This window comes from Podarcis melisellensis, assembly GCF_964234715.1.
Source record: "Podarcis melisellensis genome assembly, chromosome: 16".
Classification (NCBI taxonomy): Eukaryota; Metazoa; Chordata; class Lepidosauria; order Squamata; family Lacertidae; genus Podarcis; species Podarcis melisellensis.
In genome coordinates, this window is record NC_138533.1 from 29,120,529 (window position 1) to 29,143,204 (window position 22,676).

Below are 22,676 nucleotides of genomic sequence, written 5' to 3' on the forward strand. Positions count from 1 at the left end.
AAGTCAAGCAGGCTCCCACTCTGTTGTTATTTCCAGGCATTTAATCAGAATTCATTTTAAACCATCTCTTCCCTTTTCCAAGTATGGCATCCCTTGCACACAGCTTGGATGCAGTACAGGCAATTCCCAATTTAAGCGGGGGTTACGTTCCAAGGCACCACACATTTAGGTGAAATTGCGTATATTTGAAAAGATTCCATCAACAGTATCTCTGAAAAATTGTACACGTCACTTGGGAAGACAGGTGAACTAATGCCAGTGCCGAAGCAATGATTCTTCAACATCAACTTCGCTGGACTAGTCATGTTGTGTGGGTGCCTGATTATTGTATTCCAAAGTAACTACTCTACAGTGGAACCTCGTGTTACAGATGGGATCCGTTCCGGAGGCCCGTCTGTAACACAGAACTGACGCAAGCCAAAGCGCCATGTCTGTGCATGCGCATGGTGCGATTCAGCACTTCTGCACAAGCGGCGAAACCCGGAAGTAACCCGTTCCGGTACTTCCGGGTTGCCGCGAGACGCAACACGAAAACACATAACCTGAAGCAGATGCAACATGAGGTATGACTGTATTCCGAACTTACAAATGGAAAGTGTAATGCTGGTGATCAACAAAACAGGTTTAAACACTCTCAAGGCAAAACTTCAAAAATCTAGTATAGACACTGACAACTGGGAAACACTGGCCTGCAAGCGCTCCAGTTGGAGAACAGCCTTTACCAAAGGTGTCATGGGCTTTGAAGATGCTTGAACTCAGGCCGAAAGGGAGAAATGTGCTAAGAGGAAGGTACGCTTGGCAAACTCTCACCGTGATCAACTCCCGCCCAGAAACCTATGTCCCCACTGTGGAAGGACGTGTGGATCCAGAATTGGCCTCCACAGTCCCTCACAGTTTCACTGTTAAAACCGTGTTCATGGAAGACAATCTTACTCGGCTATGAGTGATCACTAAAGAAGAAGATAGCTTTTAAGTAAGCAGCAGTGGCAACCAGCTTGGACCAAAGGCAGTGGACTTTTCTGGTGCACTACGCTCCTCACACCAGCCGCCCAGAAGGCCAGCTGTTGACACTTCTTGTCTCTGCTTTAAACACACACACAGCAAATAAACTGCAGGCTCCGTGATCATCTTTTCAAACAAGGCTGAATTCCTTACAGAGCTGCAAACCATTTCCTCAAAAGAAATCAAGGCTCCAGGAAGAATCTTAGAAAATATAGGTGACTCATTTCCTGGCAAGCCAAACAAAAGAGTTTTGGCAAGGTCCCGGAAAAACTGAACGGGAAAGCAGGAAGCAAATGAAAATTTAAATCTTTAATGGGGGAAAACACCATATCACAGAAATTGTCCTGCTGCAATTTTGTGTCAAGGGGACTTGATGTTTTCTTTCTTCATTAACAAGGTGGTACTGCGATATAAAAAGTTATTTTCTCAAGGAAGAGGTCCTCACTTCTTGCCAAGGGATTTCCAAGCAGTAGAAGTAAATACTCCAATGTGTCTGGCCAGGGTGCTGCTATTAGGATGGTTGTTAGGGGATGGAATTCGGAGCCAGTCTTTTAGCAGCAATCCCTGTTGCTCAGTCTGCAAAGATCATTTAAATATTCTACGCTGGCTCCCAGGGAGGGTGTGGTCTGCACATTGGAAGTGGAGAAGTAGGACTGGCCACATTATCTGGGCAACTTTCGTCAAGAGGTGGTTTCACTGCTTTTGGATACCGGCCCAGGTAGCACATAACAGTAACCCATCATTAGCAACTTCTGGTGCCCAAAAACCAGTTCACTCCTTTTGCTCCACCCTGCCAGTCTGGGGGAGAAACGAACCACAAAGCTTGATTCAGTATTATGTTAGAATCAGCACTCAGTTTGTTTCTCCCAGAGGGGACAAGGCAGAACAGAGAGGAAGTGACTAAGTAGCACACTGCTTGTTCAGAGTAAGCCATGGTTTATTACTGACTACGGTTTACTGTTACATGTGAACAAGACCAAAGAGTAAAAACAAATAATGACAGTCTAGCTAGCGTCTTTCTTTTATTACAACTTCCTGCTAACAGCGAGCCCTTTTGACAGATTTCCTGCAATCCAGACAGCTAGAAAAGTTGCACATATCTGTGCCGGTGGTGGTGGGGATACTTCTTTTCTTTACCTATAAATATAATTTTTGAATTATATGAAAATAGAAATACATATATACATAAGCAAACTTGTCTCCATTGGACTATAAATTGGCATTTGGCATTCACTTAGCCAATGCTTCTAAGCAATGTGGGGCTGCAGGCACACCTTAACTCTGCCCATATTTAGCAGAAAGGGCAGAATGCGCATTGCACAGAAATGCACACGGTCACTGCTGGGCGGCCATTTTTGTTAATGAGGATAGTAGGTTTAGGAGGGGCTAGCTTCAAGCAGAGAGAAGGCGCAAACTGCTCCTTGCTGACCGATTCCTCTCCAAATGGCATCTTCTAGCTGATTCTCCTCCTAAGGGTCACCCCAAAGGGTCAAAAGCATTTGGAGGGAATTTGCAAATGATTAAAATTGTGGGCAAAGGAGTGAGCAAACCATCCAGTCTGGTCCCTGTGCTTCTTAAAGTGAGAGGTCATTTTTCTAACTGGGCTGCAACCTCTTCACGCTGCACATCAGAAATGGGGGGGGGGGGACAGTCAAGCTTCGATTTGTGCCTGCAAGCCGAAGTTCTGAACCGAACTGATGCAGATACCTCCATCAAACCTGGTAGCTCGGAGCTGTATTCCTGAGAGGACACTGGACAGCTGCAGCTCTGTTATGATCCCAGAGCCCACAGAGAGAAGGGGTGGATGCTTCTAAGCAGCAGTAAGGTTGCTCTCATACAGTGCAGCAGGAGGTGTGAAATGGAGGGAGGCTGCTCAGGCGGTGTTTACAAATTAAAATTGGGAAGGCGTAAAGGGTTATGTGTCTCCTGCAACAAGGGTACAGCGCTAATGCTCTCGCCGCCTCCTCTGAAATCTGGCAATTACCCATTTAAGCTGGGAATAGAACCTCACTCATTCATCTGTTTTTAGCATCCTCTCGTGTTCTGCTGATAAATCTACTGAGCAACAAAGCATTAAGAGTCCTCCTTGAATTAGGGAGCACAGCAGCTCGCTGAAAAAGCAAAACGGTTCTTCCTGAGAAGGGCTCGAGAGAGAAAGAGAAAGGGCAAAGAAATCTGACTTAAACCATGTTAGGAAATTGTTTTGAACTGGTTGGGTTTGGGTTTCTTTGCCTGCTGCAGGGGAGATGTACAACTTGGGCTTTCTCTGTCCAGAGTCCAGGCTTGGTTACGGTTGGGTTTTTGGTCCCTACCAGGAGCTGAAGTCCCCAAAGCCTGTGCTCTTCTTCTCTTTCTTTGCAGCTGTGCTGGTGGACGGCCCATCATCTTCAGCCACTCGCTTCCTGGAATGGAAACCACACTGGTCAGGGCTCAGGCTGTGAGCCTAACCCCACCCACCTGGGGAAACGAACCCCAATGAGTTCAACCGGACTTCCTTCTCAGTCCATGCAACCAGGATGGAGGGTAGCCCTTTTCATTTACATCTTCTGCCCCACCCATCAATCAATCCAAAGATCAGCACTCCTCCCTCCTCTTGATCCTCACAACCATCTTGTGAAGCAGGTTAGGCTGAAAAAGGGTGACTGGTCACTCGGTACTGTTCTGTTACTGAATAGGGTGTGTGAATCTGGGCCTCCCCAATGAAACCACGGGGTGGGTGTGGCTTTCCTATGAACACATAAAGCTTCTGTATAGTAAGACGACTTGTTCAGCCAGTCTCGTACTGTCTAGTGGAGCATCTGAACACTTGCGAGTCCTCCAGATGTTTTGAACTACAACTCCCTTCAGCCACAGCAGTTGTGCTGTGTGGCTAATGGGAGTTGAAGCCTAAAACATCTGGAGGGCACCAAGTTGGCAAATGCTGGTCTACTCCGATCAGCAGCACGCTCTCTGGAGCCTCCCACAAAAAGTCCACCTGAGATTCATTTTTTAGCGAGATGCTGGGGATTGAACCTGCTGCCTTCAGAGCGGAATGCCTGAGCTATGTTTCAGTCCCCATTGCCATCTGCTGAGCAGCAGAGTACTGGCCTCTTCTCTTGCTCAAAAACACGAAGAACCTGAGGTACTGTTTGCTTTTTAAAAATTATGTATTTCGTAGATTTATATCCTGCTTTTCGACTAATAGTAACTGTCAGGGTTTCAGGGAGAGAAGAGCAGATGGGGGAGGAGACAGAGAGCGAGGGGGAAGAATCCCAGAGAGATGAGGAGGAGGATGACGATGACCAAAGGTCGTCCATGAGTTTGTCCAGTGAGTCAGAAGACTCCCAGAAGGGAGCCCCCCTGGTCAGACCAAAGGGGGGCTAAGGGGGAAGCAGGGAGGAACAGGGGGGAGAAGGGAGAAGCCTCAGTAGGAGTAGGACACAGGAGCCAGCTTCTCAGCCGGAACGGAGTGAAGGGGGTGGAGTTACCAGTGTGTCAGAGGGAGCAGAGCAAGAAGGAGACAGGGGAAGGAGATCGGAGCAGGACGCTCAGCCGGAGGGGGTGGAGAGTAGCACCGGGAGCAGTGTAGCGGTCGAGAGAAAGGTCAGAAGCAACGTACGCGCGCCAAGTTCAAATGTAGAGGCGCGCGGAAGTGAGGAGAGCCCTGGGGAGGAGCCCGGCCCCAAAGCGAGAAGGAGGGGGGCGGAGGCGTCAGAGGATTCAGCCTCGGGCGAGTCCCGGCGAGGGGGAACCCAGGGGGGCAGAAAGACCCTGCGGAAAAGGAAGGAGAGGAAGAGGTGGTCCAGCACAAGGCTCTTAAATTGGTGCCGAGGCGGGACAGATTCAGAGGGTACTTCAGCGATCTAACGGTACAGACGTAGAGTCACAAAGATGGAAGGTAAACGCAACCATGATCTTCAATAAAGACTTTCTGTAAATAAACCGGATTGGAATTGGGTCTCTTGTGAGCTGGGACCAGACGGGTGGCTCTGACAGTAACAATAAAATTTTTATTATTTGTACCCATCTGACTGGGTTGCTCCAGCCGCTCTGGGAGGCTTCCAACAAATATAAAAGCATCCAATATTAAAAAACTTCCTGATACAGGGATGCCTTCAGTTGCACAGTCATTTATCTCCTTGACATCTGATGGGAGGGTATTCCACAGGGACGCGACTCCTGCGAAGGCCCTCTGCCTGGTTCCCTGCAACTTTAATTCTTGCAGTGAGGGAACCACCAGAAGGCCCTCGGAGCTGGACCTCAGTGTGGCTAGCAAATCTGGGTGGGCGTTGGCCTTGAGCTCGCCAAGACCCCCCCCGCCAAGGAACACCAGCTGGTCTCGGAAGCCCCAATGTATTGCAAAGCTGAGGCTGCTCTCGTCTCACACTCCATCCTACTCTTAGTGCCTTTGCTCAGGGAGCAAGCAGTGCTGGGTTACCCAATGGGAAGACTAAGTAGATGCTTCGGGCACCAACGAAGCAGGAACACACACACAAATTGAGAAGTTTTTGAAAGGATTTAGTATATATATATTTTAAAAAGCACCAATGTGGATATCATGGTGAAAACCAGAACTTTTTTAGACTTCCTTATACTCCATTGCGCCGTCTCTCCCCATTTTCCCCTGTTCTTTTTTTATCATTATGTATCCCCACCGAAACCAAACCAAAAAGGAAACCAGGGGGCCATGCTCCTAATGCAGATTTAAAGACCGCGATGAAATTGGTACAGCACAAGACTCTTAATCTCGGGGTCATGGGTTCGAGCTCCATCACACTGGGCAAAATATTCCTGCATTGCAGGAACTGGACTAGATGACCCTCGGGGACCCTTCCAACTCTACAAACTATTCTATGAATAATAATAATAATAAATAATAAAATAATAAAATTTTATTTATATCCCGCCCTCCACAGCCGAAGCCGGGCTCAGAGCGGCTAACAACAGTAAAAGTAACACAGTTTACATAAAATCACAATCAATTAATTAAAATACACTCTAAAATCAGTTCATTCTAAAGTCAATTCTGAATCAAATTGATGGCAACCATTGGGCTAGAGTTCTGTGAGGATTGCCAAAGGAGGGAGTCAGGCTGTGCCCTGGCCAAAGGCCTGGTGGAACAGCTCTGTCTTGCAGGCCCTGCGGAAAGATGTCAAGTCCCGCAGGGCCCTAGTCTCTTGTGACAGAGTGTTCCACCAGATCGGGGCCACGGCTGAAAAAGCCCTGGCTCTGGTTGAGGCCAGCCTAACCTCCCTGTGGCCTGGGATCTCAAAGATGTTTTTATTTGAAGACTGTAAGGTCCTCTGTGGGGCATAACAGGAGAGGTGGTCCCGTAGGTACAAGGGTCCTAGGCCATATAGGGCTTTAAAGGTTAAAACCAGCACCTTGAAATCAGATCCCACCATGGGTTGCGTATAACACGAATGCATATGCATTTTGGCACACACGTCAAATCTCGAGTCGTTTCAAAAAAGCAAAAAGTTGTCTTTCCATTTCTCGTTGGGTTCATTTTGAATTACAAATGGGGTATCGTCATCTTTTCAGTGCTTAGGAACTCTTGATCTGTGTGCAACGCTGACTTTCCTAGGAAAGGCAGCTGCTAAACCCTGCAGCTCCCACCACCACCCACCCCTGCTATTCCTGACTCCTCCTGAGGCTGCCACCATCTCCTGCTCACACTCACAGTTGTCTAATGACTATGTGAACAAAGGGAGGGCAGGCCATGGACTCCAAATGATCCTCCCATCAAGCTACACTCTCCCCTTTTAAAAAATGGAACTGAAGAAGAAGAAGAAGAAGAAGAAGAAGAAGAGGAGGAGGAGGAGGAGTTTGGATTTGATATCCCGCCTTTCACTCCCCTTCAGGAGTCTCAAAGCGGCTCACATTCTCCTTTCCCTTCCTCCCCCACAACAAACACTCTGTGAGGTGAGTGGGGCTGAGAGACTTCAGAGAAGTGTGACTGGCCCAAGGTCACTCAGCAGCTGTATGTGGAGGAACAGGGAAGCGAACCCGGTTCACCAGATTACGAGACTTCCACTCTTAACCACTACACCACGCTGGAAGAGAGGAGTGAAAGAGAAGCACGCCAGAGGAGCCAGACTCCCTGCAAACAGGCATCAATTATTTCCCCTCCGCATCTTCATGGCAAACCAAGACTGGAGGAGAAAAAGCAATTTTAAACTCAATGGGCTGCTGGCATGGCTTTGTATCACAGGCAAGAAGCAACATCGGTCAACGAAACATCACACCTTCGCCTCAGGCTGTTTGTCTTCAACTGGTGGGCCCTAGTCTAATCTAAAGTGGATCACATCAGGGTAACTGCCATCAATTCTCCATCGTTCACTCGTTCAAGTTTTTCCCCTCTCTCATTCACTCGCTATTTATTTTTCAAGGGAAGGAAAAAGAGACAGGAGGAACTTGGTGAAAATGCGCTCTCCTCTGCAAACCTCCCCAAGCGTTCCAGGCATTTTAATACTTTGTAGTGATTTACTGGGATGAACGCTTGAGCCAACACTATCATGAGGGAAAGGGGAGACAGGGAGGCCCACCCCTTCAGCTCCACTCAGCTGCCATTCGACTCCTTCCATCCACAGATGGGCATCTACAGTGATGGAGGAACCATAAGTCCTAGATTCCCAACTTGCTTTCTTTTAAAAGTATGTTTCAAGTGGTGAGACGGCTGTTGCCCTCAGCTCCTGCTTTTGGGCTTCCCATACATACTGGGTTGGCTACTTTGAGAACAGGATGTTGACTAGGTGGGCTAATGGTCAGGTTCAGAAGCAAGGACTTTGGATGTAGCGTTAGCAGCAGCAGCAAGGACAAAATGCACTACTCTAAACATGGAGGGAACGGCCATCCCATTCAGGAGACAAACTGGCTGAAACCTAAATGGCCAGTTACAGCTCAAATGCAACAGATGCTTCAGATCAGGAACGAGCAACCTGGGAACCTTTGGCCTTGCTGATGCAAGATTAATCTGGTGTCCAACCACATATGGGCAGCCACAGCTTCTCTGTCCCAGCTAGAGATCCTGTGGTCTGAATATGGGACAAAGCAGGTGCATTGCCCTGACCTCGCCACTGTGATCAATGCAACGGTCATCTCCAGGCTTGACTACTGTAACTCGCTCTACGTGGGGCTGCCCTTGAGACTGACCCAGAAACTCCAGCGGGTGCAGAATGCCTTACGGGGTCCTCACTGCGAGATCACATTCACTCAGTGCTATGCCAGCTGAACTGGCTCCTGGTGGAGTACGGGATCAGGTTTAAGGTGCTGGTTTTAATCTTTAAAGCCCTTCACGGCCTAGGACCCTCGTACCTACAGGACCGCCTCTCCTGGTATGTCCCACGGAGGACCTTAAAGTCCATAAATAGCAACACCCTAGTGGTCCTGGGCCCTAAGGAAGTTAGATTAGCCTCAACCAGAGCCAGGGCCTTCTCAACACTGGCTCCGACCTGGTGGAACGCTCTGCCTCATGAGACCAGGGCCCTGTGGGATCTGATTTATTTCCGCAGGGCCCGTAAGACAGAGTTCCGCCTGGCCTTTGACTTGGAGTCGATTTGATTCCCTCCCCCTCTTTCTTTTTCCTCCTGTGATGAGGCTGCATTTTAATGTTTTAATGTTGTATTTTAATCTTGTTTTTAAGTTGTATTCATTCAACTTGTTTTTATTATTGCTTGTTAGCCGCCCTGAGCCTGGCCTTGGCTGGGGAGGGTGGGGTATAAATAAAATTTAGTAGTAGTAGTAGTAAAGCTTGCGATACAAGACAGGCAGTGTTCATATGTTGTGTGTTTGAGAGAGAAAATAACCTGCTGATGTCAGGGACTGTGCTGAGGAGGGCGGTAAAGCGGAAGAACGGTGGGAGCCTCCCCCTGCTCCTGAATCTTCCCAGGAGCAGTGGGACAGTACAGATTTGGAACAGTGGTTTGCAGAGGGACATAGTTCAGAAGACCGAAGAACTGGGTGGTGAACAGCTAGTACATGGGTAGGCAACCTAAGGCCTGTGGGCCGGATGCGGCCCAATCGCCTTCTCAATCCGGCCCGCGGACGGTCCGGGAATCAGCATGTTTTTACATGAGTAGAATGTGTCCTTTTATTTAAAATGCACCTCTGGGTTATTTGTGGGGCATAGGAATTTGTTCATTTTTTCCCCTTAAAAATATAGTCCGGCCCACCACATGGTCTGAGGGATGGTGGCTAAAAAAGGTTGCTGACCCCTGAGCTAGGAGAAGAACTGGACGAGAGAGTGAGTTAACAGATTCACTTTTGCTGGAAAGCGTCCATCCGCTCAGCCCAAGGTCAAGGAGAGCAGATAAGGTGGCAGCTCAGAAAAAGCACAGTGCTTTTGAGATCAGGTTGCAAGATGCAAGAAGTGACGGGGGTGACTAGGGGGGAAGTGGGTGGCACCCTTAATTGGGAGCACCTTCATCCTAGGAATGGATTCTTTGTTCTCTCGCTGTGCTCAGTAAACTTTCTAACTGGTAAGAGATTTCTATCGCTTTGTTCTGCTTATCTACTGCTGGTGGGTTGTGTGGAGCCGAGCCCCTGAAGCCTGACAGCTACTCACTTTCACTGTTTCACTCAAACACTACTGAGATAAATCTAATAATAATAATAATAATTACTACTCTTGTCCCCACCCGCCGCCTCCTGAAAACATTCCCATCTCCAACACCTTCAGCTTTTGACTGTTGCACATGACACCCGCCCTGATATCCTGGAGAGTGTGCTGCCAGTTAGAGTTGACAATAAGGTAAAGATAAAGGGACCCCTGACCATTATGTCCAGTCATGGCCGACTCTGGGGTTGTAGCACTCATCTCGCTTTATTGGCTGAGGGAGCCGGTGTGCAGCTTCCAGGTCATGTGGCCAGCATGACTAAGCTGCTTCTGGCGAACCAGAGCAGCGCACGGAAACGCTGTTTACCTTCCCGCTGGAGTGGTACCTATTTATCTACTTGCACTTTGACGTGCTTTTGGACTGCTAGTTTGGCAGGAGCAGGGACCGAGCAACGGGAGCTTACCCCGTTGCGGGGATCCGAACTGCCGACCTTCTGATCGGCAAGTCCTAGGCTCTGTGGTTTAACCCACAGTGCCACCCGCGTCCCTGAGTTGACAATACTGGGGGCTAAAAGGCAAACAGTCTGATCTTGCCTACGTAACAAAGATGCGGAGCAGTTTCACTTCTCAAGTTCAGTCGCACAACTCACGCTGCAGCTATGTTGATGTACTTCCCGACACCCTCCCGGTACGTCTTCGGAATGTGCTGCTCCTTCTTTGGGACGACGACTTTGGTCTTCTCCTTGGCTGCCTCCTCCTCTTGCTGGGCCTTCTCTCTCTCTTTGGCAACCTTTGAAGAAAAGACACAAGAGCAGGTAAGGTCCCCAAAGGCATGATATCAAACAGACCAGAGGGTCATCTATCTAGATATCGAGAGCTAGTGTGGCGAAGCGGTGAGCGTGCTGGACTAGGACCTGGGAGAGCAGGGTTCAAATCCTCCCACTTGGCTATGAAGTTCCCTTGAGTGGCCTTTGGCCAGTCACTGCCTCTCATCTTGACCCCCTTCACAGGGTTTGCTGTGGGGGAATGAAATGAGGAGTGGAAGAACCACGCCTTGAGCTCCTCGCAGAAGAAGGTGGGATATAAATGCAGAAAATCAACAACTAAACTAGTCAAAAGATGGGATCGTCTGCACTTTTTATGAGGATAAAATGGAACAAAGGGGGCAGAACTATGTACGCCACCTTGAGCTCATGGGGGGGGGGAGGCAGGTAAGAGAGAAAGGTAATCAGAAAGAAACAAGTAAACTGTAAAACAATCTTGCCTAAAGGGCGTGTCACGCCCAAATGTTGTAAATAAATAAAATCCGATTAAGTCAGGTTTTCTTCAAATTCAAAAGCGCAGACACAACCAAACACACACACACAGAGCTAAGGGCTGCCTAGGGAGGTATTAAATTAATTTCCTGCTTGAGTAGCTCTCTGTGCTAGCCTGCTTATGTCCCAAGTTTCCATCATCACCTGAGCATCTGCTTCTTCGTATGGATCAACGAAAACAGTCGTCGACGTGATTTTTATTTCTTCCTGGGGACAAAAGGAGACGAGAGGGTGGGTTAAGTATATGGTGCGCTCCACGGATCAGTGCCACCGCTCCTGAACTTTGGGCTTAAAGTGTGCTCAAGCGCAGGAGTGGCGGAGGACAATGAAGTCACAAAGTTCAGGCGAGTAACCTGTTGCTGCAGGTGATGCTACCTTGGGACGGTCTGTTTTGGGATCACTCTCCACGTTCTCCATTGCTGTCAGCGTCTCAAAGCCACCGACCACTCTGTAAAAGAAAAAGAGACAATCTGAGTGGAGGGATAAAACAAAGTGGGGAGAAAGAGGGGGGCGGAAGGCATCGTTCCAAAAGCATTTGCGACATTTCGGTCACTTTCATTTACTTTAAAAAAATTTCACCTATGATCCTTTTCTTTTACTTCTTTTTTTTGTTCTTTTTTCTGAAATCTTATCTTTCATTTCACTACTTTATTTTGAATAACATTTTACAGAGGTATAAATAACTGTAAATATGAAAAGAGGCAAAGTATTCTCTAATTTTTGTCCTTGGTTATAGGTATTTTCTTTTTTTTATTTTCTTTTGTTGTAAATATGTATGTTTTCTAATTTGTACTTAATAAAAATTATTTTAAAAAATTAAAAAAGCAAAAAAAAAAGTATCACCTTAAAGCGGACTTTGTGATTTTTTTGTTGTAGGCCGACACGACTACTTCCGCTTTTCCATTATTTTAGATTTTCATTATGTTGCATGTATTTTAGTCGCTATCTGGAAGAGGATTTGAACACTGGAAAAGCGACGCAAAGCCGTTCTAAATAAAATTAGTAAAAAATACCCCCAAGGAGCAGCAACTACCGCAAACTTTGGCCATCCAGCAGAAGGAAATAATCCTGCCCAAGTTTCGGTTTGAATGATAAATGGTTCAGTCCTCTGCCAGTCAGGATGAAAACACAAAGTTCAGTGGATAGAGTCCTAATCTCTTCTTGACCAGGAAAGGGAGAAGACTTAGGGGTGTTTCCACCAAGCTGTTTCACAAATGGTTTCTATGTGCTTTAGAAAGTTCACAGCAGCAGCTCCTTTTTATAACGACGCTTCAGGCTGACAGCAACAGAAGAAGCCTTTACACGACGCTGAAGACACAAAGCTCACCCAACAGATGTGCTCTACATTTTTAATTGCCCCCGATTTAAGTCCTGAAGCCTTTTCTCACAAATAAACTCAAGCTTTCTTATTGGGGATCTTTATTTTAATTGGGCTTTAATAATCCAAAAAATCCAGAATATCACATGCTGGCAGCCTCCAAAAAAGGGGGAGGGGGGAACCTTTTTTAGGACCCAAATCAAGCAACCCCTCCCTCAAACCCCACTCTTCAGAAACACATGGTTGAGTGTGGACTAGAGGCCTGGTCTCCTAGGACCTGGTATGACACTCAAACCACTCCACCACATGGTATTCATATTCAATGGTATTAATAATATTATTAATAACAATGATTCATATTATTACTAATTACCAATTTTGAATGCTGTTATTTGTACAGCTGCCAAAAGGAAATGCACCACTAAGGCCAGGCCTTGTCAAGGCCCCAAAGTCTCTACGCTTATCCCTACATTCAGGAAGAGACCTTCGTCAGCTCTGCTGACATCTGTGCCTGAGACGTTTTTCCTTCCACTTGTGTGTTTTTCTCTCTTGCTCCTAAATTATATCAATTAAGCAGCTTGCCATATTGTGCTGGCTGGAGCCCAAGGCAAAACACAGTTTCCTGCTCAGGAGACAATGCAAAATAAAATAAATAAAGTCTCTGGAATGCTTTAGGGAGAGAAATGAAAACACAGAGCAGAAGGAAGGGGGGAAGGGGACTTGCCTGAGCAAGAAAAATCTACATGTCCGCTTGGCAAATCTGTGTTTACCGGGGGGAAAGTATTTTAAGATGTTGATCGGAAGTATGGCACCCTTTATAGCTGGAGGAGCCAAATTCTGAAGGTTGATATTAGGGCTGCCTAGAACTCAAAAAATTTGTTTGCAGATTTCCAATGCGTGCAGCAAAATACATAATGCTCTGCTTTCGTTCCGCAATGACCCATCAGCCTCAACCAGCATGGCTAGTGGCCCAGGGTGATGGGAGTTGTACCTTTGAAGGTGACCCGGAAACTACAACTAATCCAGAATGTGGCAGCCAGACTGGTGACTGGGAGACCATATAACACCGGTCTTGAAAGACCTACATTGGCTCCCAGTACGTTTTCGAGCACAATTCAAAGTGTTGGTGCTGACCTTTAAAGCCCTAGACTGGTGCTCTGTTTTGTTTTCCATGGGAACCGCTTTGAGCGAGGCATGCGTTTTCAGAAAACGTGGCATATACCGTATTTTTCGCTCTATAAGACGCACCAGACCACACGCACCTAGTTTTTGGAGGAGGAAAACAAGAAAAAAAATATTCTGAATCTCAGAATTCAGAACAGGAAGAGGGATCACTGCGCCGTGAAAGCAGCAATCCCTCTTGCTGCCCTGGCTTCTGGGATAGCTGCGCAGCTTGCATTAGCTCCATAAGACGCACACACATTTCCCCTTACTTTTTAGGAGGGAAAAAGTGAGTCTTATAGAGCAAAAAATACGGTAAATAAAAATCACAAGGACTCTTGCTCAAGTCTCCCTTTCCCCAAAATCTGAAGCCAGCATCTGCTTATCCATTGGCTCGTTTTATTCAAGCAAACGGTAGTGCTACCTCGCCGTCTGAAATATTATGCCAGGCTTATCAAAATGCAGAGGTCCAATCAGTGTGCCAAATAAAAGCACTTTAATATAGAAGTGGAAAAATCAATTGATGCACAAAGAGGAGATACTGCTTGCAGCCAGCAACCATCAGAATGGAAACCATTTTTCAAGATTATCTCTGTTCATTCCCACTGCATCTGAATAGCACCCTTTTCCTAAGAGTACTGACCCCCCACCCCACCCTGCCCCTGTGTGCAGGGGCTGAATAAAGACCTAGGGGTCGAAATGGGGCCAGAAAGGGCCTGGAGCTGGAAAACCAGTTTACAAAGGTACAGCGTGAAAAAAACTAATTAGGAACTACAAGCCGCAGAAATAAAGTGCATGGGCATATACAGAGTGCCCCTTCTTTGCTGATGGGAAACCTCTGCATTTAATCAGTGTGGGATACAGCAGTATTCTCAGAAAATGCTGCTTCACTGCTTTTTTAAAAAAAGGGTATACAGCTGCTATTTGCTTTTTTGTGCTGGTTTTAATGCATATATGTGTCTGGTTTTTGGTTTAAAATATTGCAAGTCACTTTGAGTTGCCATGGCAAAAAAAAGCAATGAACAAAATTAATCGTCACTATCATTATTATATTTATTTATTTATTTATGTTGTTTGTTTCAAAGAACATTTGTTATGTTCTTCAGAATTTGGGCCGGGTTCAAAGATGACTTTGGAAGCTCCTCAGGGGGTCAATGCATGCAGAAGTATGGCAAGACCTGATCTAAGGAGCATATGTGGGTTGATGCCCTTTTCTGCTCACAACCCTCTTGCAAGGCAGGCTAGACTGAAAGGCAAGGAGCGAGCCCAAGGCTCTCCAGTGGAGCTATTGTGGCATAGCTGGAGATCAAACGCAGGTCTCCCCAGCCCTAACCACTCTAACTACACCAGCTATTCCTCTGCTGCCCAAGTACATAGGAAAACATGGTGTATGTTGCAATAAACTTGTTTCTTTTACCTTCCAAACACTGTGTGTTTCCTGTCCAGGTATGCACAGGATCGGAATGTGATGAAGCTGGAGAGAGGGAAAAACAGACAGAACAGACCTTACAAACCTGCCATAGAACACATCAATATTTCATATTTCCAACTTTTACACGGGAAGACACCCGAGGACACCAAAACCTGCATTCCTGTACCCGTGAAAATCTACGAAAGCAAATATATATATATATATATATACACACACACACACACACACACACACACACACACTCTCATGTCTGGTTACGCTGCCGTTTCTACGGGGATATATGCTCAGTATTTATCACTCCTGTTATACAAAAATCTCCAAATGGGTCCGAACTCCAATGTCTAAAACTCCTGGTAGAGGACAAGGATCTAGAGATCACGCTAAGGGTGGCCAAATTCTGTGCGACTGCCATTAAACTTAGGGAACAAGCTGTACTACCAAAATGATTAAGGTTTTAAATGACAATTTTAGGTTATATTTTAGTGATCAAGATTTAATATATATATTTTAACAGCCGCTATATCTGTGTTGTCTCTGTTATACCCAATTTCAATTCAATGTATTCCTGTTTTGTTTTATGATTTTCCTGATATTGTAAGTGAGCCGGAACCAGAAGGCAAAAAATTAGGGGAGGGCTTCCCCATCCTGGTGGTGTTGGACTACAACTCCCATCAGCCCTAGGCAGTGTGGTTAATGGGTCGTGGATGATGGGAGTTGTAGTCCCAACCCATGGTAAAACGACAGATTCCTCACAAGGATTCTACCTTTCCATTAACAGCCTTTTGGGTTGCTTGCAGAAAAATTAGAATAGCGCAAAGGGAAAACAAGAGGATTAAAAGCAGTAACAGGATCGCGTAAGCCTTAAAAACAGCTAAGAGAGGATGTGAAGGGTGAAACTGTTAGACCTAGCCCCAAGCTTTTCACAGAATTCCGCATGCTCCTTATATGGGTTTGAGATAGAGAAGAGCCAAGCGACTACTCACAACTGGGACTTGTTATTGTTGGGTCCGGTATTAGCCATGCTGAGGACGCCACGTCCTGTGTGGGACAGGTTGGGCTTGAACTCATCTTTGAAAGGCTTCCCCCAATATGATTCTCCCCCTGAAATAAACATCATCATCATCATCATCATCATCATCATCATCATCATCATTATTATTATTATTATCACTGTAAGTCCACACCTGGTCACGCCAGTCCCAAACACATAGACACAAGATAGGTCAAAATGCCACAAGGAAAGGCTGCACCATAGCGAGACAAGCCGCTGGTCCATTTAGCTCAGCACTGACTCTCCCCAGCAAAACCCGCCTGGCAACTTTGCTGACACCAGGTTAGAGACTTATGTTTTTTCTCCCTGGGCTTTTGCTATTGCTGTGTTACAAGCAACCCCTGCAGCTGTTATGATGGACTGTTTTGTAAGACGGGCAACTGTCCCAAGCACACCCAGCCCAACCAGGAAAAGCTTTTTGGAAGTGTATTTCTTTACTGGCAAAGCACCAGCTGCCTAGGTGATCTACTTCTGCACGCTCCAATCCAGACAGTTGATTCCCCACATCCCATTTTTTTATTCATTTTATAACAAAACTAAACACAAACAGAAAAACAATACAAATTCTTGTCTTATCCTTATTTTTTCTAAACATTGTTAGGTGGGCTTCCTCAAGTCCCCCCATCTGATTTTCATTTTACCTCATCTTTAGCAGTTTACATATATCATAATTTTTAACCATTTTTTAAATCACGCTTACTTTTACCATTAAAAAATCTTCACATTTTATCACTTACAAATAATACTATTTTAAAATACACTATCTTCTACTTCTAAAAGTATATCCACTTCCAAAGCTATTCTAAGATTTAAATATTATCATATTTTTTCAAATATTCTTTAAACTTCTTCCAATCTTCTTCCACCGTCTCTTCTCTCTGGTCTCAGACTAGTCTTCTCTCCGGTCTTCAGTCCAGACAGTTGAAGCAACAGCGTAACTAGGCCCCTTTCAGCTTACCAAAACCCCCTTGTCTGAGGCGGTCTGCGCAAACTCTCAGCGATTCCAGCTAGTCCCATCGCTTCAAGCCCTGCCTTGTGTGTAGAGACTGTGGAGGGGAGGACAGGAGACATTCCGAAGGCATGGCTCTCCCGGAGACCACGGCAGCCTCTTCCACCTCTGAGATTCCCTGCAACTCTTCTCCTGCCTCCTTTCTGTCCTGCCTGTCTCAGGCTGCCTGGTCTCTTCCCCTTGGGTCCCCACTTCCACCACTCCCACAGCACTTGCCTCATGGGGGGCACAGAACAGCACAAATTGTGGGCCCCTTCCCCATGATTGTCCTCGTCTGCCCGCACATCCTCTCCCCTGCCTGCACGTTCCCTGACTACTTTGGACTCCTGTCCATCCCAGACATCGGTGCCATTCTGATAACATAAGGATTGGCCAGAGCCGGCCCAGTCATTAGGCAAGGTGAGGCTGCTGCTTCAAGCAAAAGAAGTCTCATAGGTGGCAAACTCACAGGTGTCCGTCCGTCCCCCGCCTCTTCCAGTGGCAAGAGAAATGCTGGCAATTTTGGGCAAGATTCAGTCTATTTTGGATGCATACAAGAGGGAGCGGTGATCCAGTGCTGCAGCACTGAGTGCTTTGGGCTCAACATCCCATCCAGCCATGCCTTCTTCCAGGACACTCCATTCCTCCTCCCACCAGTTCAAATTAAGTGTTGGCATTCCACGGCCAGTGAGGATGTTCAGCAGTCAATGAGCAGTTTGTGTCCCCCGCCCCCTCTACCGATTATAAATGAGAACTTCTGCAAACCTTCCCCATGCCTGCAATGCCTCTCTCTTGTTTGTGGATGGTGGCTGTTTGGGCTACATAAAGTAGAACGGGCTAGACTGCCACCCTCCGCGTTACATTGCTGGACCAAATCTCAGCAGCTCTGCAAAACCAGTAGTCTGGGATGATAGGCGCTGCAGTCCCACAACATCCAGAGAGCCACAGGGTAGCTAGTCCTAAAACAACAGACAGGCCCCTGGGAGAATGAGCTTGCTATCTGCCTTGTTGGATTCCACTGGGATCACTGAAGCTTCTGCTCAAAAGGTGGCCGTTATCCATCTCACAGAACCCTCAGGGGGCATATGTAGCTGCCCCCAAAATCTCCAACCTCCCTCAGATTCCTGTGGGACTTGCAATGCTGCAGCATTTGAGCCCTCTAAGGAGCTGGTCCCCACCTTGAGCAGAGACAGAAGGGAACCTCAGGTTGAGTGCATGCAGCTCATCTGCTTTGGGCTCCTCACTTTCGTGTTATTTATGACAGATGTGACATTTTCATTTTCTTCCAGGACTATTGCTAATCAGGAGAGAACATTCTGAGATGAGTCACTCCCAGAGTTATACAGTCGATTTCTCTCCCCCCTCCCCACACTTTGCATCATTACCAGAAACAAAACACCAGAAAACGCATCTGCAACAAGCAGAGAAGAAGGTGGCTTGGCTTGCAGAACAACCTTAATGATCCTCTGGAGGAATCGCATCACTGGCGGAACAGCCGCTTCCAAAAGCCTCTGCTGTACTCGGGAGGCTTTCAGAACACGTAGGCTGCAAAGTGAGCAGGGGAGAAGAATCCAAGGGAAGGGATAAGGAGAGGCAGACCAGAAGCTACTGGCAATGGAGTCTGCTCCATTAGGGAAACGGGGCTCAGCCCCTTTCACCTTTGTCTTGATCCCTTCCAATCCTTCTTTTACTTAGGGGACGGCAGAGGCTGCCTGCTTCCTCTTTAGCCTCAGTATTGCTTTTGCACGGTACACTGGTACCTCAGGTTAAGTACTTAATTCGCTCTGGAGGTCTGTTCTTAACCTGAAACTGTTCTCAACCTGAAGCACCACTTTAGCTAATGGGGCCTCCTGCTGCCGCCATGCCACCGGAGCAAGATTTCTTTTCTCATCCTGAAGCAAAGTTCTTAACCCGAGGTACTATTTCTGGGTTAGCAGAGTCTGTAACCTGAAGCGTATGTATCCCGAGGTACCACTGTACTTTCTTTCCAGGGAAAATAGTGCCGGTACTCACCAGCAAGCAGGGGGCGTGGCCAGTGCATGGGAGGGGCGTGGCCTGATGCCAAGGCTGGGCGGTGAGGGCAGGTCAGTGCCTGACACTCCCTCGGCCACCTACCAGGGCACTGCTGCCCAGGTGAAGAGGCCCTCCTTGCTTGGGCTCCAGGATCCTGTCAGAGCATCCCTGAGCTGGGCAAATGCTTCCTGGGCTCGGGAAAGGAGGCACGATGCTCTGACGGGATCTGAGAGCCCTCCCTCCTCCTCCTCCCCTTTGAAAAGGTGGTGGTACTGCGTACCGTTGTATGCCGCCAGAAAACATTGCAACTTCTGCAGGACTTAACAAAGGGGAGGAGGAGATGGATGGAGACAAGACTAGAGTTAGCCGGCCTTGCCTATCGTCGGCTCTGACTCTCATCTACTGTTGGGTTCCCTATCTCCCCCCCCCAGCAGTGCCAATGGACACCAGCCACCGCTCGCTCTGCTCCCCACACACCCCAAGTTATCAATTTCATACACACTTACAAATCATGCATAGAAATCCAATACAGATTCAGATTAGGATAAAGATCTCCACTTAAAAGGATTGCTGAGAAAAAAAAGTCTTCAGTTAAGTGCCAAAAGGCAATAGAGACAGTGCTTATAGTTCCACAGGGCAGGTGCCGCCACACTTGGACTCCTAGATTGTATGGAACAGACCTACTGGTAAGACGGCATTTATCCATCTAACAAAATTTATACTCCACTTTACTGCAGAAAACCTCAAAGCGGTTTACAAAGCTGGTAAAAAGCAAGACGAAAATCACAACCCTACTTTAAAACATACGGAAGTCAAAATGCTAAAAGAGATTAAAAATTACTCCCGTTTTCTAAGCATAGGCTTGTTTCAACAAGGAGGTTTTTAGCAGGCGCTGGAAAGAGTAAAGTGAAGGCGCCTGCGTGATCTCAACAGGCAGCATTGCCACAATAAACGATCCAAGTTCTTACAAATAAAGGACGGGTGTTAAGCCATGGCACTTGGGAGTAGTGCCAGCTCTGCCCATCAAAGCGGTCAAATAGGCGCATGTGGGGTGAGGCCGATCTTGTAGGAGGCATGGGTATACAGCGGAACCTCTACTTACAACCATAATCCGCTCTGGAGGTCTGGTCATGACTAGAAATGTACATAAGTAGAGGCACACTTTTCCATAGAAAGCAATGGAAAAGTGAATTGATCCGTTCTAGACAATGAAAAACACCCCCTAAAACAGCAATTTAACACAGATTTTACTGTCTAACGAGCCCATAGATCCATAAAATGAAGGCAATAATCAATGTACTGTACTATAAAATAAACAGGACAGTATTGTAGATGAAAAAAATTAACTTTTTTTTTTATGTGCACCGAGGGCGGGTGGGCTTACCTGGCTACAAGCTGGGGGTGGGGCAAGGGTCAGTAAAGACAGTGGCGTAGCGTGGGTTGTCAGCACCCGGGGCAAGGCAAGTAATTTGCACCCCCTAGCCCGTGGATTTGCGCCCCCTAACCCATGGATTTGCGCCCCCTAACCCTAACCCCCAGGTGTTGCGCCCGGTGCGCCCGGCCCCCCCTGCACCCCCCAGGCTACGCCACTGAATAAAGAGCTGATTCACTTTGGCCAGGGTCACTTTTTTTCTTGCCAGGCCAGGTTCTTCTCTGGACTTCCTCAGGTTAGTTCCTCGGTGGGATTTGGGGCTGCAGTGCGCCCTGCTGTGCCTCTTATAGGCGGCACCTCTTCCACAGCTTAGGGGTGGGATGGGGGCCCTCTAGCCAGCAGCAGAGGCCTCAGTGCTGCTCCAAAGCTGGCAGAGTGAGCTCCGGGCTGCTGGCAAGGCCTCTGTTCGTATCCAGAGGAACGCTCATAAGTCGAAGCACCTACCTAAGGTTGTAACTGGAATCATATGTAATTAGAGCCATACGTAAATCAAGGTTCCACTGTATAAGGCAGCATTTCTCAACCTGTGGGTCCCCAGATGTTGCTGAACTACAACTCCCATCATCCCTAGTAGTTCAACAACATCTGGGGACCCATAGGTTGAGAACCACTGGTATAAGGTATCTTTTCCAGTATCCTATTCACAAGGTGGACAGGTGGCGTTATGCAACGGGACCAACCCCTTCAACTTTTCCAGTTAGCGAGCTGACGGCCAGGGCAAGTCTTCCGACAGCAGTCTAGCACTGTAGCCATAGTCTGCCCCACAGAGCAGATGAGCTGCTGCTTTCTGCAGTGGCTGCAGCTTCCAGGCCAACCTCAAGGGCAGCCCCACATAAAGCACACTGCAGCAATCTAACTGGGAGAAGACCTCCAGTGCCTGGAGGGCAGTAGCCTGGCTATTCTGGGCTAGAAATGGCCCTCTCTTACACAGCACAGTGACTGGCTGGCCACATAAGAGATGAGATACCAATCTTTTAGGTATCCTAAAATAGTGACTTTTAAATAAAAGGAGTGGGTGAGGAATACAAAAATAAATGATGTGTTTGTGTGTGCGCAGGGTGGGAGTTCTGGGTTGGGGGGAAGAGACAGGCGTTTGCAATGCTTCCTCCCCAGAGATACTGAAGCGGCCATGCATTCTCCAGACTGCTTCTCAAAACCATAGCAACTCAGCTCTGTTGCCACGGAAAAGATGTGCTCTCCCTTGCGAGCTTCATGCTTGCCGCATACAGGTGCCGTTTTAAACGAGGGACCTGTTAAAATAACAAAACCTGCAATATTCCAAACAACAGGTGTAGGTGGGAAACGCATCATGCATGGCAATTTCAAAATGAATTGCCACTTTACTTAGTTGGGTGGAAGGGGGGCGGATGTGAAGGAAAGGGATTGGGCGAATGAAGTGGGAGGGCTTCTTGTTCAACCAACTGACAGCTTGCTTTCATTCTCCCTTGTGACACTGGGGTTAACCTACACTGTAGGTGTTTGTAACAATCCCCCAGACGGCCTCTGGAAAGGTGGAAAGGTGGCTTAAGTGGGGCTGGGGTGGCTTTTGAGCTGAAAAACAGCAAAAGATGAGGTGCTTAACCCTCTCCCATTTTCTGTTTTTCTTCTCCAAATTGGCCTCCCAAGTGTTCCAGCCACTGGCGGAGGAAGAGGAGTGCGGGGGGAGCGCACCGCCCCCGGCAGCGCGATCCCAGTGGGGTGCCATCGCGGCTGCCCCCCGCTTGCGCTGGGCACCACACCCCCACAGGCGGCATGCTATGCTCCCAGGACGCGCACCAGCCCCATCCCCCGCCTGCTTTCCGCCCCCCCCCCCGGTGCCGGAGCATAAAGCTCCGCCACTGGTTCCAGCTGCATGTTTTTTCTTTGCAGAAAGGGGGGGGGTCCCCCAAATGGGAATCTCAAGGGGGCTTAGACGTCCCCCAGATGTTAATGAAAGGTTTCAAACTTATGAGTGCTGCCACTAAACTAGCCTTGAGTTAATTTATTCTATCTCCACTTCAGTGCACCTCACCTGTAAAATGGGACTATTCACTGAATGCTTTTGATGATCTCGGTGCATTTTTAGTGTTTGGTGCAAGAACTGCAAGCTCAGGTGTGGATTTGTTCCTGTATACACAGGTCACCTAGGAATATGGTGATTGGGGTGCAGCGTGTACTTCTGATCCCCTGTACTGCCATTTTGAGACTGTCCTTAGCTGGCGAAAGACGGGGTGCTAGTAAAAACTAAAAATCCAAGGTACAGTAGTTGTTGTGTTGGTCTACAGGGGATTGGGGGGAATCAAAAATCTACTTTAGGCCACCACCGCCACCTTTATTTGGACAACAACAGCAACAATAATCACAAAGAGCAAGGGTTTCATGTTCTCCCTTGGAAAGTGGGCTGCAGAATAAGGAAGGAGACAAAACCAGCTGCTGGCTTCCTCAGCC

The 22,676-nt window shown here is 47.5% G+C and overlaps 1 protein-coding gene across 1 annotated transcript in view; it reads right to left on the reverse strand.

Annotated features, from left to right (window-relative positions):
* Positions 1 to 1,291: 1,291 nt before the first annotated feature.
* Positions 1,292 to 22,676, reverse strand: part of PPIL2 (peptidylprolyl isomerase like 2) — a 79,688-nt gene continuing 58,303 nt past the window's right edge. The window contains exons 15-20 of the mRNA XM_081893380.1: positions 15,749 to 15,866; positions 14,751 to 14,807; positions 11,230 to 11,302; positions 10,999 to 11,061; positions 10,189 to 10,328; positions 1,292 to 3,404 (exon numbers count right to left, since the gene is read on the reverse strand). Of these exons, the coding sequence (XP_081749506.1) occupies positions 3,311 to 3,404; positions 10,189 to 10,328; positions 10,999 to 11,061; positions 11,230 to 11,302; positions 14,751 to 14,807; positions 15,749 to 15,866 (545 nt within the window). The 3' untranslated portion in view covers positions 1,292 to 3,310. The remainder of the gene's footprint in view (positions 3,405 to 10,188; positions 10,329 to 10,998; positions 11,062 to 11,229; positions 11,303 to 14,750; positions 14,808 to 15,748; positions 15,867 to 22,676) is intronic.